General features: G+C 41.8%; 1 protein-coding gene across 1 annotated transcript in view; it reads right to left on the reverse strand.

Moving 5' to 3' along the window:
* Nucleotides 1–3,152, reverse strand: part of LOC311144394 (potassium channel subfamily T member 1-like) — a gene marked incomplete at both ends in the record, with an annotated part of 142,492 nt that extends 139,340 nt beyond the window's left edge. Inside the window, one exon of the mRNA XM_084180407.1 lies at nt 3,122–3,152. Within this exon, the coding sequence (XP_084036533.1) occupies nt 3,122–3,152 (31 nt within the window). The remainder of the gene's footprint in view (nt 1–3,121) is intronic.
* Between the last annotated feature and the right edge of the window lie 12,774 nt (nt 3,153–15,926).

Below are 15,926 nucleotides of genomic sequence, written 5' to 3' on the forward strand. Positions count from 1 at the left end.
TTGGTGCTTTTAGGGCTCGAAATATGTTGGTGCTTTTAGGGCTCGAAATATGTTGGTGCTTTTAAGGCTCAAAATATGTTGGTGCTTTTTGGGGTGGAAATATGTTGGTGCTTTTAGGGGTGTAAATATGTTGGTGCTTTTAAGGCTCGAAATATGTTGGTGCTTTTTGGGGTGGAAATATGTTGGTGCTTTTAGGGGTGTAAATATGTTGGTGCTTTTAGGGCTCTAAATATTTTGGTGCTTTTAGGGGTCGAAATATGTTAGTGCTTTTAGGGCTCGAAATATGTTGGTGCTTTTAGGGCTCGAAATATGTTGGTGCTTTTAAGGCTCAAAATATGTTGGTGCTTTTTGGGGTGGAAATATGTTGGTGCTTTTAGGGGTGTAAATATGTTGGTGCTTTTAAGGCTCGAAATATGTTGGTGCTTTTTGGGGTGGAAATATGTTGGTGCTTTTAGGGGTGTAAATATGTTGGTGCTTTTAGGGCTCTAAATATGTTGGTGCTTTTAGGGATCGAAACATGTTGGTGCTTTTAGGGCTCTAAATATGTTGGTGCTTTTAGTGGTCGAAATATGTTGGTGCTTTTAGGGTTCGAAATATGTTGGTGCTTTTAGGGGTCGAAATATGTTGGTGCTTTTAGGGGTCGAAATATGTTGGTGCTTTTATGGGTCGAAATATATTGCCGCTTTTAGGGGTCAAAATATGTTGGTGCTTTTAGGGGTCAAAATATGTTGGTGCTTTTAGGTGTCTAAAAATGTTGGTGCTTTTAGGGCTCTAAATATGTTGGTGCTTTTAGGGCTCTAAATATGTTGGTGCTTTTAGGGGTCGAAATATGTTGATGCTTTTAGGGCTCGAAATATGTTGGTGCTTTTAGTGGTCGAAATATGTTGGTGCTTTTAGGGGTCGAAATATGTTGGTGCTTTTAGGGCTCGAAATATGTTGGTGCTTTTAGGGCTCGAAATATGTTGGTGCTTTTAGGGCTCTAAATATGTTGGTGCTTTTAAGGCTCGAAATAGGTTGGTGCTTTTAGGGCTCAAAATATGTTGGTGCTTTTTGGGGTGGAAATATGTTGGTGCTTTTAGGGCTCTAAATATTTTGGTGCTTTTAGGGCTCGAAATATGTTAGTGCTTTTAGGGCTCGAAATATGTTGGTGCTTTTAGGGGTCAAAATATGTTAGTGCTTTTAGGGGTCGAAATATGTTGGTGCTTTTAGGGCTCTAAATATTTTGGTGCTTTTAGGGCTCTAAATATGTTGGTGCTTTTAGGGGTCGAAATATGTTGGTGCTTTTAGGGCTCGAAATATGTTGGTGCTTTTAGGGCTCGAAATATGTTGGTGCTTTTAAGGCTCAAAATATGTTGGTGCTTTTTGGGGTGGAAATATGTTGGTGCTTTTAGGGGTGTAAATATGTTGGTGCTTTTAGGGGTCGAAATATGTTGGTGCTTTTAGGGCTCGAAATATGTTGGTGCTTTTAGGGGTGGAAATATGTTGGTGCTTTTAGGGGTGGAAATATGTTGGTGCTTTTAGGGGTCGAAATATGTTGGTGCTTTTAGGGCTCGAAATATTTTTGTGCTTTTAGGGTTCATCTTTTTACCATGCCCAAAGTCCCAACTCCTTATCTGGAGCTCTCATACAGTACATTAAGTACAGAGGGAGCTCTCCAGTGCACACAGGTGGGTAATGACTATATGGTTCATCCCTGTAAACGGTCATCATGATAGAATGGGCAGGCTGGAGTGGCCTCATAACCCACAAGAAAAGGGCAATCAGTGAACACCATTGTAAATACAACCCATATTTATGTTTATTTATTTTCCCATTTGTACTTTAACTATTTGCACATTGGTACAACACTGTATATATACATAATATGACATTTGATATGTCTTTATTATTTTGGAACTTCTGAGTGTAATGTTTACTGTTAATATTTATTGTTTATTTCACTTTTGTTTACTATCTACTTCACTTGCTTTGGCAATGTTAACGTTTCCCAAGCCAATAATAGAATAGAATTGAGAGAGAGAGAAATAGAGAAATAGAGAGAGAGAGAGAGAGAGAGAGAGAGAGAGAGAGAGAGAAATAGAGAGAGAGAGAGCGAGCGAGACAGACAGACAGACAGACAGACAGACAGACATACAGACAGACAGACAGAGAGAGAGAGAGAGAGAGAGAGAGAGAGAGAGAGAGAGAGAGAGAGAGAGAGATAATCCTCTGCATAATCATCAACAGCAGACTCGTACATTTCCTCAGTGAAAACAATGTACTGAGCAAATGTCAAATTGGCTTTTTACCAAATTACTTTACGACAGAGCACGTATTCACCCTGCACACCCTAAATGACAAACAAACCAAAACAAAGGCAAATTCTTCTCATGTTTTGTTGCATGAGGGTCTGCTATACAAATTGATGGAAAGCGGTGTTGGGGGAAAAACATACGACATTATAAAATAGGCTACATAACATTCCCACTTCCTTTACCCTGGTCAGAGGGCAAGAGGGGACAGGGCGCATTGGCTGTAGTTGTTATCAGTTGCCTAGTTGATCAGACTGAGAAATCGTCTCGTTTTCTTCCCATGTAGTTTAGGTGTAGGCTGCTGCAACATTTCTGTATAGAGTTCTTGCTTTTGTATGTCGGGAGTGATGTGTTATTACGTTTGCTAAATAAAAAATACCGGAGGACAGTGGAGCGGCGCGCGCTTTGCTAGATGACGTGCTTTGTGCCCGGCCTGCCTAACCTGTGATTTCTGTGAATCTGTTTGGTCAAGACACAGAACAGAACGCACAGACCTCCAGCACTCCGATATAAAGGACAGATAGGCTTACATTGTGCATGAGATGACAAATCGAGTCTCGAGACTCATACAGCTCAAGTCCAAGTTAAGTCACGAGTCATAGATGTCAGTCTGATCAACTAGGCAACTGATAACAACTACAGCCAATGGGTCCTGTCCGCTCTTGCCCTCTGGCCAGGGTAAAGGAAGTGGTAATGTTATGTACCCTATTTATAGCCCATTATTTGTGTCGATTGGCAAGTGTTTTTTCTTTTTGCCAAGTAAAGTCTCAAGTCGCAAAATACTCGAGTCCAAGTCACGTGACAATTCCACATATCAATTCAGTCCTTACCTGGCTCTATCGGTGTCCGCGGTCCCATCATCGTAAATACACGTCTTGTTTATTATAGAATATCTGCTGCACATTATCCATGCAGCCCCGGCTGTATCACACTGGTGGACGATGCCTTCCGATAAAAAAATAAACCTTGGCTTGAAACCTTATTCATGGATCGATTACATAAGAGGGGCGGGAAAGGGAAGCGACCCCTGCAGATGGCCCTTGAAGAGGGTCCAACGGAAAATGCACCCGTGAGGTAGAGAAATTTGAGCATTTTCTGGTCCTCATGGAGAAATTATGATTAACCTACACTAGGCGACATCCCGACAGTATTTTCCTTTTATCTTTCGATTTTACCAGGCTTCTGTTCTTTTTGAAAGACTACTTGAAGTTGACATTTTCTTTCAAAACAGAAACAACAGTCTCTACTTACGTTAAATTTTTCGTTAGAAAATATAACGTTTTCTTTGTAAAGAGATCAAACGCATTTCAAAGCAGATACAGTCAAGTGACAGCATCTCTGTGGTCCCTTCAGGATAGCATCATCCATGCCTTGTCTACTGTCACACAACAACTGGCCTCCTCCTCTGTCCCTGTGTAAGGGCTGTGTGGATGGAATGGATGGGATAACGCGCGTTCTCAGAATCCAACCAAAGCTCTTTGCCCACACCTCGCCATCTGCCGGACAACCTTGAAATTATGTTTAGCATCTTCTTCGAAATAGGCGTGTAATAAACAACAATTAGTAGACTGCACGGGGACGGGGGCGCCCTATTATTAAAACTATTTTAACAGAATATGGCGTTTGAGAGACGCATGCGACTTTCTCCTTAATCGGCGATATCTGTGGATGTGGGTTTTAATTTGAACTCATCATAATTTCTACAGAAAGCTTGCCTGTCGGGAATTATATGACTCACATTCAAGGGAAGGTTGTAGGCTACTGTATATAGTTGGCTTTCTGGGGTTATTATAGTGAGGTGCACTTTATCACTCAAGAGTCCTCTGGTGGCTTTGAGGAGATTGTAGCTCTACCTTCTCTGAGATTTAAGTGATTTCTTTGTTTACACTGCAGCTAATTTTGGAATAACACTGACCTAGAATTGTTGTGTTTGTATAACAGTATGTTGCATTGGCCTACATGTTGATGTTTGTAAATGTTTGACTGCATCTCAAAGCTCAATAATCAAACACTATTTACAAATAGTACAACTGTTTTTGAATTTCAACAATAAATCACAATAATTTATGTCCTTTGGTCAAACATTTTGAAATGAAAACACAAGAAAAGAAATGGCACCCCAATAAATAAACACTTATGTAGGCTACATGCAAAACACCAGACAATGCCACTAGCCTAATTCTTAGAAATTACATTTCTATTAGCTATGATTCTATATACCTTCAACCATTATGTCTTCAGCAACTGGTTGTTTATATATTCCCTTTAAATTTAAGAAGATATTCATGTTCTGTGCAGAGAGCAGTCACAGAGAAAACCCTTCAGAAAACAGTAGAAATGCTCACCAGCTGCTAACATGAGTTGAAATGCTGGATGTTTTGTCACTGCTCTGGGGGCAACTGCTTTGCTGCTTCCAGCTTCATTACTTTCAAAGGGTCTAAACCACTCAGAACTTTCCCAAACATTCAGTCATCAGTTAATTTATCTCCCTTTAAAATCTATTTTTTCCCACAGATTTGGTTCTCTCCTGGTTGCAGTTGTTATAATCTGATCAGGGACATTGTTTTCTTTGCCTTTGGCAGGAGTTTTGACATTGGTAAGTGTTACTACAACAGGCAACTATATCTACTACTATCAAAAATCTGATCTACTGTAAAAACACAACGGCACTCATGATGACCGTCAAGCCCATTTCACATGTCGCCTTAAAAGGAAATCCTGAATCACATCCTTTAACCTTTTTTCATCCAGCCACTTCCCTCATAGGATGCGTCCCAAACAGCCACGTGAACCTATTCATTATAGTGCACTACTTTTGGCGAGGGCTCATAGGGGTGTGGTCACAGTATACAGTATAGGGAACAGGGTGCCGTTTGGGATGCAGACAAATACTTCCTAAATGACCTTTCTCTTTTCTCAATCTTCCTTCTCAACCTTCTTTTTCTATTCTCAGTCTTGGGGGGGAAAAACCCTCAACCCCTCTTGACCCTGCCACTTCCGTCCACACTCATCACACACTGATCAATAAAGTACCTCTGAAGAAACGTAATACTATTTACAGTTCTCTATGGTGCCGTTGAACAAATGGCATACAGCTTCCACTGTGTTTCTTACATAGAGGCTTCCTGCCCATAGGGGGCACAAGGGCACGTGCCCCCTCAGATATTTGTTTAAAAAAAAATACTTTTAAAATGTTTTATTTCTTTTTTATTCATTTTTCATATGTTAAAATAATTACAAAACTCAATTTTTAAGCCCACATTTTATCATAATTATTTATAAAAATATCTGTCAGTGGTATTTTGTGGTGGGGGAACACTGACTGGACCAGGTAAAGATGATCCCCTCCCCCCCTATTCTCCCTAGTAAGTGGTTCCTTCCAAGGTGCACCACGGAGCAAAGATATGCTAGGCAGGACACTAGATACTCTAGTGCGTGCAGACAGTATGGTCAGTAGAGGAGGAGAGAGAATGTCGAGTGACACCCACAGCGTTTTATTTCATTTTAGCTAACAGTGATGGGAAGGACTCACAGGAGGTATGCTTGTAAATTAATTTAATCAAGCGATGTACCCTGTTGATTCCTTTTTTAAGTTGGCTTTAGCTAGACAGCAAGCTACGTTCCCAATCTCTCAACCTCATAACTAGCTACCAAGTCATTTCAGGCTATCAATCAAGTTAGAGTAGCTAGCTTGTCTAACTATGTCAGCTGGCATGCCTGCTGACAAGGTTGCTAGACTTGAGAAAATACTGAAATTGCTTGAATCTTTGGGTTATGATACTATATACCAGTGTGGCAGTTGTACTAAACTCCTAAGGCATAGACGTTATTAAAGAATCAGTGCATCATTAATTAAAATGACAATTGAACAGGTAAAGATGTATGCTTAGATAACCTTTTTGCAGAAAAATACTCTTATTTTTATTTTTTATTTTTTTACATAGAATTAGGCATTATAATTATGGCTCTAGATTGCAGGAGCAAGATTCTCCAACTAGACAACGCCCCCTCCATCCTCATGTACTTCGTGCCCCCTCTAAAATAATGTGTGTATGACGCCCCTGGTCCATAGTTTCATAGTTCAGGTCTCGCTTAGGAAATACTTCCTGGTTAAATAAAGGTTAAATAAATAGCCATATATGTTTACATACCATACGGGGGATTACAGTACGATTTCGACTTGGACATACACAGTATACAAATCTATATCATAAATCCATATTCTATTGTACAGCAACGTTATTATCTCCAGTTACAGGCTGTAACCATGTTTGGTCTTCAACATGGCAACGTGGCCTCCCGGATGCTTGGTCTTCATGCTTCCAAAGTGTCTGCAAACAGATCATGGAGAAGAACATATTATTCTCTGAAACTAATACCCAAATAAATATTATTGGACTAAATACATAAAAATACATGAGATTCTCTTTCATAAGAACTTGGCTGACGATAAGCCTAAGAAGAGATTGTGAGAGTAGACTATGCAAAGACCACATTCTTACAAGGCAGTTCCAGTGCACAACTATAATATGGACCGTAGTTACAGTCTTTATCTTCTACATTTTTCAAAGTAAAGCATCATCTTTGATCATATTGGTTGTGCACAGCCTATCCCACATTTCCCCATCCCACATCGAATGTGACATACCTCCATGTGTTTGACTCATGGTTGTAGAATTCTATTGTTTTCAGATTGGTGATGCCATCAGAGCCTCCCACAGCCAACAACGACCCGTTGAACACAATCAGAGACATCTGAAAGAGGTGGACAGGAGAGGAGTGACATTGAGCTACAAGAGCTAATGTGAAAGGTTGACTCCACAAGATGGTATCATAATAAACAATGGGCAACTTCCCACATGCAGACCAACATTATCAGTAACCAAATCTGACTGGAGTGGCATTACTGGCTCTTCGAAAGGCTGTGTGCCAACAGCCAATTATGTCAGTCTCTTGAGATTTGGTTGATGTTGATGTTGGAAGTGATCTGACCAATAGGGTGGCCAGAAAGGGTGTGCGTGACCAATAACTTGCGTTGTTTCTCTTGCATCTCATGCGTTTGATGGGGGAAACGCATGAGACAGACAGATTACGAAACAGAAGGTCCACGAAACAGATAGACCACGAAACAGATAGACCACGAAACAGATAGACCATGAAACAGATAGATCATGAAACAGATAGATCATGAAACAGATAGATCATGAAACAGTGATGGCACCAATCATATTATTGTTGTTTTCTTCATCTGATTCTGGGTAGTGGGCTAAATCTCACTGAAATAGATTTACAAACAGGTTACTGGGCTCTTACTGGATTCTTACTGGTTACTGTAAACTATGCTGTCATATTCCTGTGTTATTTCTAGCAAAACCCCTAGTGACTGGTTTTTACGAACGCTGAAAAGGTTATGGGAAATTTTCCTGACTTTCTCTTCTTACAGACGGAAATATGCACTGACAAGTGGCAGCACATCATAACCCTCCCGAGTTTAGCATTGGCTGATTCCAGGGGCCCAAGCCCCTGGAGTGTGTGTACTGTGTGTGTGGGTGTGTGTGTGTGTACTGTGTGTGTGTGTGTACTGTGTGTGTGTGTGTTGGTACCAGACAAAAAGGTCACATCATTGTTATGCATGACCAAAACTATGCAACATTTTGAAGAGTTGGTGTCAAAGTCAATGAATTCCTCTGGATAGCAAAAAATACAAAGAAACGTCTACAACCTCAGAATGTATAGGCCTTATACTGGAAGTAGGATCAGGAGTTTTTCTGACCACATGACCTCACCAGGACAAACTCTGGGCCTCCCTATAACATTTACATTTACTCATTTAGCAGACGCTCTTATCCAGAGCGACTTACAAATTGGTGCATTCACCTTATAGCCAGTGGGATAACCACTTTACAATATGTTTTCTTTTTCTTTTCTTTTTTTTTTTTGGGGGGGGGGGGGGGGTAAGGGGGGGTAGAAGGATTACTTTATCCTATCCCAGGTATTCCTTAAAGAGGTGGGGTTTCAAGTGTCTCCGGAAGGTGGTGAGTGACTCCGCTGTCCTGGCGTCGTGAGGGAGCTTGTTCCACCATTGGGGTGCCAGAGCAGCGAACAGTTTTGACTGGGCTGAGCGGGAACTGTGCTTCCGCAGAGGTAGGGGGGCCAGCAGGCCAGAGGTGGATGAACGCAATGCCCTCGTTTGGGTGTAGGGACTGATCAGAGCCTGAAGGTACGGAGGTGCAGTTCCCCTCACAGCTCCGTAGGCAAGCACCATGGTCTTGTAGCAGATGCGAGCTTCAACTGGAAGCCAGTGGAGTGTGCGGAGGAGAGGAGTGACGTGAGAGAACTTGGGAAGGTTGAACACCAGACGGGCTGCGGCATTCTGGATGAGTTGTAGGGGTTTAATGGCAAGATAATATAATAATAATATGCCATTTAGCAGACGCTTTTATCCAAAGCGACTTACAGTCATGCGTGCATACATTTTTACGTATGGGTGGTCCTGGGGATCAAACCCACTACCCTGGCGTTACAAGCGCCATGCTCTACCAATTGAGCTACAGAGGACCACAAGATGGCCAGAGATCAGATTTCCATAGAGCTCTGGAGCACAGACACAGATGAACCATAGATTCTGTCCTAATGCGGTACAGGGCAGCCGGAAAACGTGTGGCGAGGCGGCATTTGCCACAGCACTTTTGATTTAGTTTAATAAAATATATTGAAGGAAAGCGTTAAAAAGAGGGGCAAAGTGCTGATTTACCTCATGATGTGTCAACTCGAGTACAATTTCTCTCTCCACATCTGAATGCCCTGCAGGCTCTTTGTGTGTCTTAACCAATCAGATTCACGGAAATCGCAGGATGCGCACAATGCACAAAGCTCAAGGCATGCTCTCCTCCGGTATTTATTTAGCAAGCCTGGTAACACATCACTCCCGACAGACACAAGCAAAAACTCTTACATAAATGTAGCAGCCTATACACCTAAACACTAGCCATCTGACATGCTGCATTGCATGGAAACAATACTATTTTTCAGTCTGGTTGACTGCAGGCTACTGACAACAGCAGCTGCATAGTCTAGCCCGGCTATGCGCCCTGTCCCTCTGGTCAGGGTAAACGAAGGGGTAACGTTGTGTATTTATAGCCCATTTGTTTGTGAGAAAATATGAATGGGATCAAATTTGGTTTATTTTCAAACTTGGCCTGACTAGTGTGAGAGATGTATTATTTTTATAATTGATGGGATGACTAACTTAGAAGGAATGCATTCTTGACTGGGCTAATGTAGGTTGTGACACCTGGCAAGCTGTGATTGATGTGAAGAGCTGTTTTAGGGTAAAGTGAGATAGGGATTTGTGTCTCCAGATACTGGAATATACTGGTTCTTTGTGATCTGTGAACCTTCCTTGGACGTAGGAATGGTGTCTAAGGGAGCTGGCTCTTCTCACTATGACAGGTTGTTATGATATGGACTTATGCCTGGCAAGAGGGGTGCATCAACGGATAGGCTGAGTAAGTCTAAACCACGCTCAAGTCTTTGCTCTGATTGGCCAACAGAGAGGTGGGAAACTCTCTCTCTGTCAGAGTATTTGAGCAACAATCTAGAACAATGGATTAGTTCTCTGGGGTGCCCTGCGAGGTATTTCAGAGAGCCCGTATATACGAAACATCATATTTACCATTGAAGGTTTTTGCATTAATTAAAATAACTAGTATATCTTAGAAGTCGTGTTGACCTCTTTTGTTCCTAATGCCAGATTTGAATTGACGCAACTTTGACACTACCTAGACTTTTTCAATCTGATATTATTAACTGGAATTATTAATCAATAAACACAGTAGCTGACATAGACTGTGAGTTAATGTTTTATTAGGCCTGCAGTTGCATAGGGCAGGACTACACGATGCAGACCTGCATAAAGCAAGCTCAGCCTTGTGCGTTTTATTGTCCAATGATCATGTTGCTTTCTCTGTGTCTGTGTATAGGAAACCCCCCTATTCCTTCTTTAAAATATAATTCATATGAACAAGTACATGATTGCTGCAGTTTGACAGGGCATTCATCCTCCCCAAGACCAGGAGTTTTTCAGGAGTTTTTTTAAACCATGTGACCTGATTAAAAAAACTCCGGTCTAATCATAGCCCATATTAAACCTTTTTACAACAGATTAATCACGTATATACCATATCAGGTCCAGAGTTTTACCTGGTTAGGTCACCAGATCAGGAAGAACTACGGCCACACCACTCTGGAGCCTGAGGTGCCACCTCTGATGTGGTACATTGAGTATGGTAAGCCTCTCTGTTAGCTTAATGTGTTATTCAGACCTGTGTTCATGGGTGTGTCTCCATCGTTGCCTCCAATCACGTATAGCTGACCATCCATCACAGCAGCCGTTGCCACAGAACGCCGACTCAGCATCGGGGCCCGCTTTATCCAGCTGTTCATTATGGGATTATATCTGGTGGAATACGAAGAATATACAAACATCTGTTTCCAGAACAAAACTAAGATTTAATCAAATGTGTTTTCCCTATCTTCCTTCATAAGATCACTAGTTAAACAGAGATACCGAAACTATGTCTGAATATTCATTCAATTCTCTCTTTCCTCTGTCCATCATGACATGTAATAACAATAATTAGGTGGGTGGTTATATTTGACCTGTTTCACACAGTGTGAATTGGAAATGTGTTTTTGCATATCCCAACTCCCCCTGAGACACCCTTGGAGAGTGGGGTCACGGCCAGGGTCAGCCATTATCAACGGCGACCCTGGAGCAATTAGGGTTAAGTGCCTTTCTCAAGGACACGTTGATATATTTTTTTCAGTTTGTCGGCTCGGGGATTCGAACTAGCGACATTTCGGTTACTGGCCTAACATTCTAATCACTAGGCTAAGTGCCACCTGTCAAAAAGCCTATCAAAGGTCAACAGGTCAAACTTGGTTATCTTGCTGTCACCTTCAGTATTCAGGTAATTCACAGAAAACCGGAAGCGTCTAAATGCTCTTTAGATGCTTCCGGTTAGATGGACCTTAGATGGACCTTTGTCATGATTTATCTATCTCAACCACAATGCAACCACTGATGAGAACATGGCCTTACCTCTCAACAGTGTTGGTGCAGACCATGCCGTCGTATCCACCGAGGGCGTACAGATATCCCTCCATCTCCACCAGACACACTCCGCTGCGGGGGCTGCTCAGGGGGGCCACGTCGTTACTCCAGGTGTTGGTCTCTGGGTCGTACCTGCAAGGGGGAGAGGAACACAGGACTGATGGTTGCTGATAATGGGCCTCTGTACGCCTATGTAGATATACCATTAAAAATCAGCCATTTCCAGCTACAATAGCCATTTACAACATTAACAATGTCTACACTGTATTTCTGACCAATGTGATGTTATTTTAATGGACATAAAAAATGATTTTCTTTCAAAAACAAGGACATTTCTAAGTGACCCCAAACTTTTGAATGGTAGTGTATATCAGTGATTACCTATGACCATCTACACTACCGGTCAAAAGTTTTAGAACACCTACTTTGTAGAATAATAGTGAAGACATCAAAACTATGAAATAACACATATGGAATCATGTAAAAAACCAACAAATATATTTTATATTTGAGATTCTTCAAATAGCCACCGTTTGCCTAAATGACAGCTTTGCACACTCTTGGCATTCGCTCAACCAGCTTCACCTGGAATGCTTTTCCAACAGTCTTGAAGGAGTTCCCACATATGCTGAGCACTTGTTGGCTGCTTTTCCTTCACTCTGCGGTTCGACTCATCCCAAACCATCTCAATTTGGCTGAGGTTGGGGGATTGTGGAGGCCACGTCATCTGATGCAGCACTCCATCAATCTCCTTCTTGGTAAAATAGCCCTTACACAGCCTGGAGGTGTGTTGGGTCATTGTCCTGTTGAAAAACAAATTATAGTCCCACTAAGCCCAAACCAGATGGGATGGCATATCGCTGCAGAATGCTGTGGTAGCCATGCTGTTTAAGTGTGCCTTGAATTCTAAATAAATCACAGACAGTGTCACCAGCAAAGCACCCCCACACCATAACACCTCCTCCATGCTTTACGGTGGGAAATACACATGCGGAGATCATCCGTTCACCCACATGGCGTCTCACAAAGACACAACGGTTGGAACCAACAATCTCCAATTTGGACTCCAGACCAAAGGACACATTTCCTCCTGTCTAATGTCCATTGCTCGTGTTTCTTGGCCCAAGCAAGGCTCTTCTTCTTATTGGTGTCCTTTAGTAGTGGTTTCTTTGCAGCAATTCAAACATGAAGGCCTGATTCATGCAGTCTCATCTGAACAGTTGATGTTGAGATGTGTCTGTGACTTGAACTCTGTGAATTTCTGAGGCTGGTAACTCTAATGAACTTATCCTCTGCAGCAGAGGTAACTCTGGGTCTTCCATTCCTATGGCGGTCCTCTTGAGAGCCAGTTTCATCATACCGCTTGATGATTTTTGCGACTGCACTTGAAGAAACTTTCAAAGTTCTTGACATTTTCCGTATTGACTGACCTTCATGTCTTAAAGAAATGATGGACTGTCATTGCTCTTTGCTTCTTTGAGCTGTTCTTGCCATAATATGGACTTGGTCTTTTACCAAATAGGGCTATCTTCTCTATACCCCCTTTACCTTGTCACAACACAACTGATTGGCTCAAACGTATTAAGAAGGAAATAAATTCCACAAATTAACTTTTAAGAAGGCACACCTGTTAATTGAAATGCATTCCAGGTGACTACCTCATCAAGCTGGTTGAGAGAATGCCAAGAGTGTGCAAAGCTGTCATCAAGGCAAAGGGTGGCTATTTGAAGAATCTCAAATATAATATATATTTTGATTAGTTTAAAATTTTTGTGGTTACTACATGATTCCATATGTGTTATTTCATAGTTTTGATGTCTTCACTATTATTCTACAGTGTAGAAAATAGTAAAAATAAAGAAAAACCCTTGAATGATTAGGTGTTCTAAAACTTTTGTCAGTAGTGTACAGTGGGGGAAAAAAGTATTTAGTCAGCCACCAATTGTGCAAGTTCTCCCACTTAAAAAGATGAGAGAGGCCTGTAATTTTCTTCATAGGTACACGTCAACTATGACAGACAAAATTAGATTTTTTTTCTCCAGAAAATCACATTGTAGGATTTTTTATGAATTTATTTGCGAATTATGGTGGAAAATAAGTATTTGGTCAATAACAAAAGTTTCTCAATACTTTGTTATATACCCTTTGTTGGCAATGACACAGGTCAAATGTTTTCTGTAAGTCTTCACAAGGTTTTCACACACTGTTGCTGGTATTTTGGCCCATTCCTCCATGCAGATCTCCTATAGAACAGTGATGTTTTGGGGCTGTCGCTGGGCAACACGGACTTTCAACTCCCTCCAAAGATTTTCTATGGGGTTGAGATCTGGAGACTGGCTAGGCCACTCCAGGACCTTGAAATGCTTCTTACGAAGCCACTCCTTCGTTGCCCGGGCGGTGTGTTTGGGATCATTGTCATGCTGAAAGACCCAGCCACGTTTCATCTTCAATGCCCTTGCTGATGGAAGGAGGTTTTCACTCAAAATCTCACGATACATGGCACCATTCATTCTTTCCTTTACACGGCACCATTCATTCTTTCCTCAGTCGTCCTGGTCCCTTTGCAGAAAAACAGCCCCAAAGGATGATGTTTCCACCCCCATGCTTCACAGTAGGTATGGTGTTCTTTGGATGCAACTCGGCATTCTTTGTCCTCCAAACACGACGAGTTGAGTTTTTACCAAAAGGTTATATTTTGGTTTCATCTGACCATATGACATTCTCCCAATCCTCTTCTGGATCATCCAAATGCACTCTAGCAAACTTCAGACGGGCCTGGACATGTACTGGCTTAAGCAGGGGGACACGTCTGGCACTGCAGGATTTGAGTCCCTGGCGGCGTAGTGTGTTACTGATGGTAGGCTTTGTTACTTTGGTCCCAGCTCTCTGCAGGTCATTCACTAGGTCCCCCCGTGTGGTTCTGGGATTTTTGCTCACCGTTCTTGTGATCATTTTGACCCCACGGGGTGAGATCTTGTATGTCTTCCATTTCCTAATAATTGCTCCCACAGTTGATTTCTTCAAACCAAGCTGCTTACCTATTGCAGATTCAGTCTTCCCAGCCTGGTGCAGGTCTACAATTTTGTTTCTGGTGTCCTTTGACAGCTCTTTGGTCTTGGCCATAGTGGAGTTTGGAGTGTGACTGTTTGAGGTTGTGGACAGGTGTCTTTTATACTGATAACAAGTTCAAACAGGTGCCATTAATACAGGTAACGAGTGGAGGACAGAGGAGCCTCTTAAAGAAGAAGTTACAGGTCTGTGAGAGCCAGAAATCTTGCTTGTTTGTAGATGACCAAATACTTATTTTCCACCATAATTTGCAAATAAATTCATTAAAAATCCTACAATGTGATTTTCTGGATTTTTTTTTCTCAATTTGTCTGTCATAGTTGACATGTACCTATGATGAAAATTACAGGCCTCTCTCATCTTTTTAAATGGGAGAACTTGCACAATTGGTGGCTGACTAAATACTTTTTTCCCCCCACTGTATATCAATGTAATACCTATCACCATCTTTTTATCAATGTATTACCAATCACTATCTATGTCAATCTAATACGAAAATACAGAAATCTGGCTTGAGCTGTGTGCTTTTTCATAGGGAGAGTAAGGATAAATCCCCAAGACACTATCTTAGGCATGGTATGAGGACAGGCAAATCAAACCAATCAATGAAGATCAGTGGTCACATAAATGACTTAAATGCTCTACTGCAGAAGTGCCAACAAGAGTAATTCCTCGATTGGTGAAAAAATGTGACATAGCAAATCATAGATTGAGCATGACATCAGTTAATAGAGTGGAAGTATCACAGACTGCCCCCAGAGAGACGTGTTCTCCCTCCTGCAGGTCCCAAATAGGACACTCAGTGTGGGACCTAATCAAATGATGAGATACCTGAGAGCCCAGGGCACGTCTGGCTCTCTGCTGCTGTCTGGTGCTGTCTGCTCTCCCATCAGACAGACACCGACAATGAAAGGTTTTGCTCTGAGGGAACGCAAGCAGTAAAGGGTTGTCTGTAATCTCTAGGGGTTGGAGGAGCAGAGAGTGGAAGTACTATTCAGCAGACTAGTATCCTAATTCTCTTTCATTTATACTGAAATGTGCAGTCATGCACTCCTCCCCAAGAGTACAATTTGCTGCATGCTATTGAGGAAGAGAATTGTCTTTTCAGACCGACGTGTGTTTGACAACAGCTGATAATGAGATAAGGGTACACGCTGTAGCCACATTAACGAATGACGGGAAATGACGCAATTGCCCATCAGATGAGGCATTCTCAGAATGGGTGAACATACACACTAAAAAAAAGTTATTTGGGGAAGGGTGATGGTTCTATGTGAAACTATACTGACCCCAAAAAACATGTGAGCCCTTCAATGGTTCTTTGCAGTTCACAAAGGGGTTCTTTCCTCTTTTAGTGATAATTAAAATATAGGGGCGGTGACTCGTTGAGTAGTAGGTGCACAGCTCTTTTTGTACAACCCTGAGTGAGAGTGTCATTCCAATGAATCTAA

The sequence above is a fragment of the Coregonus lavaretus genome, assembly GCF_964263955.1.
Source record: "Coregonus lavaretus genome assembly, chromosome: 17".
Lineage (NCBI taxonomy): Eukaryota > Metazoa > Chordata > Actinopteri > Salmoniformes > Salmonidae > Coregonus > Coregonus lavaretus.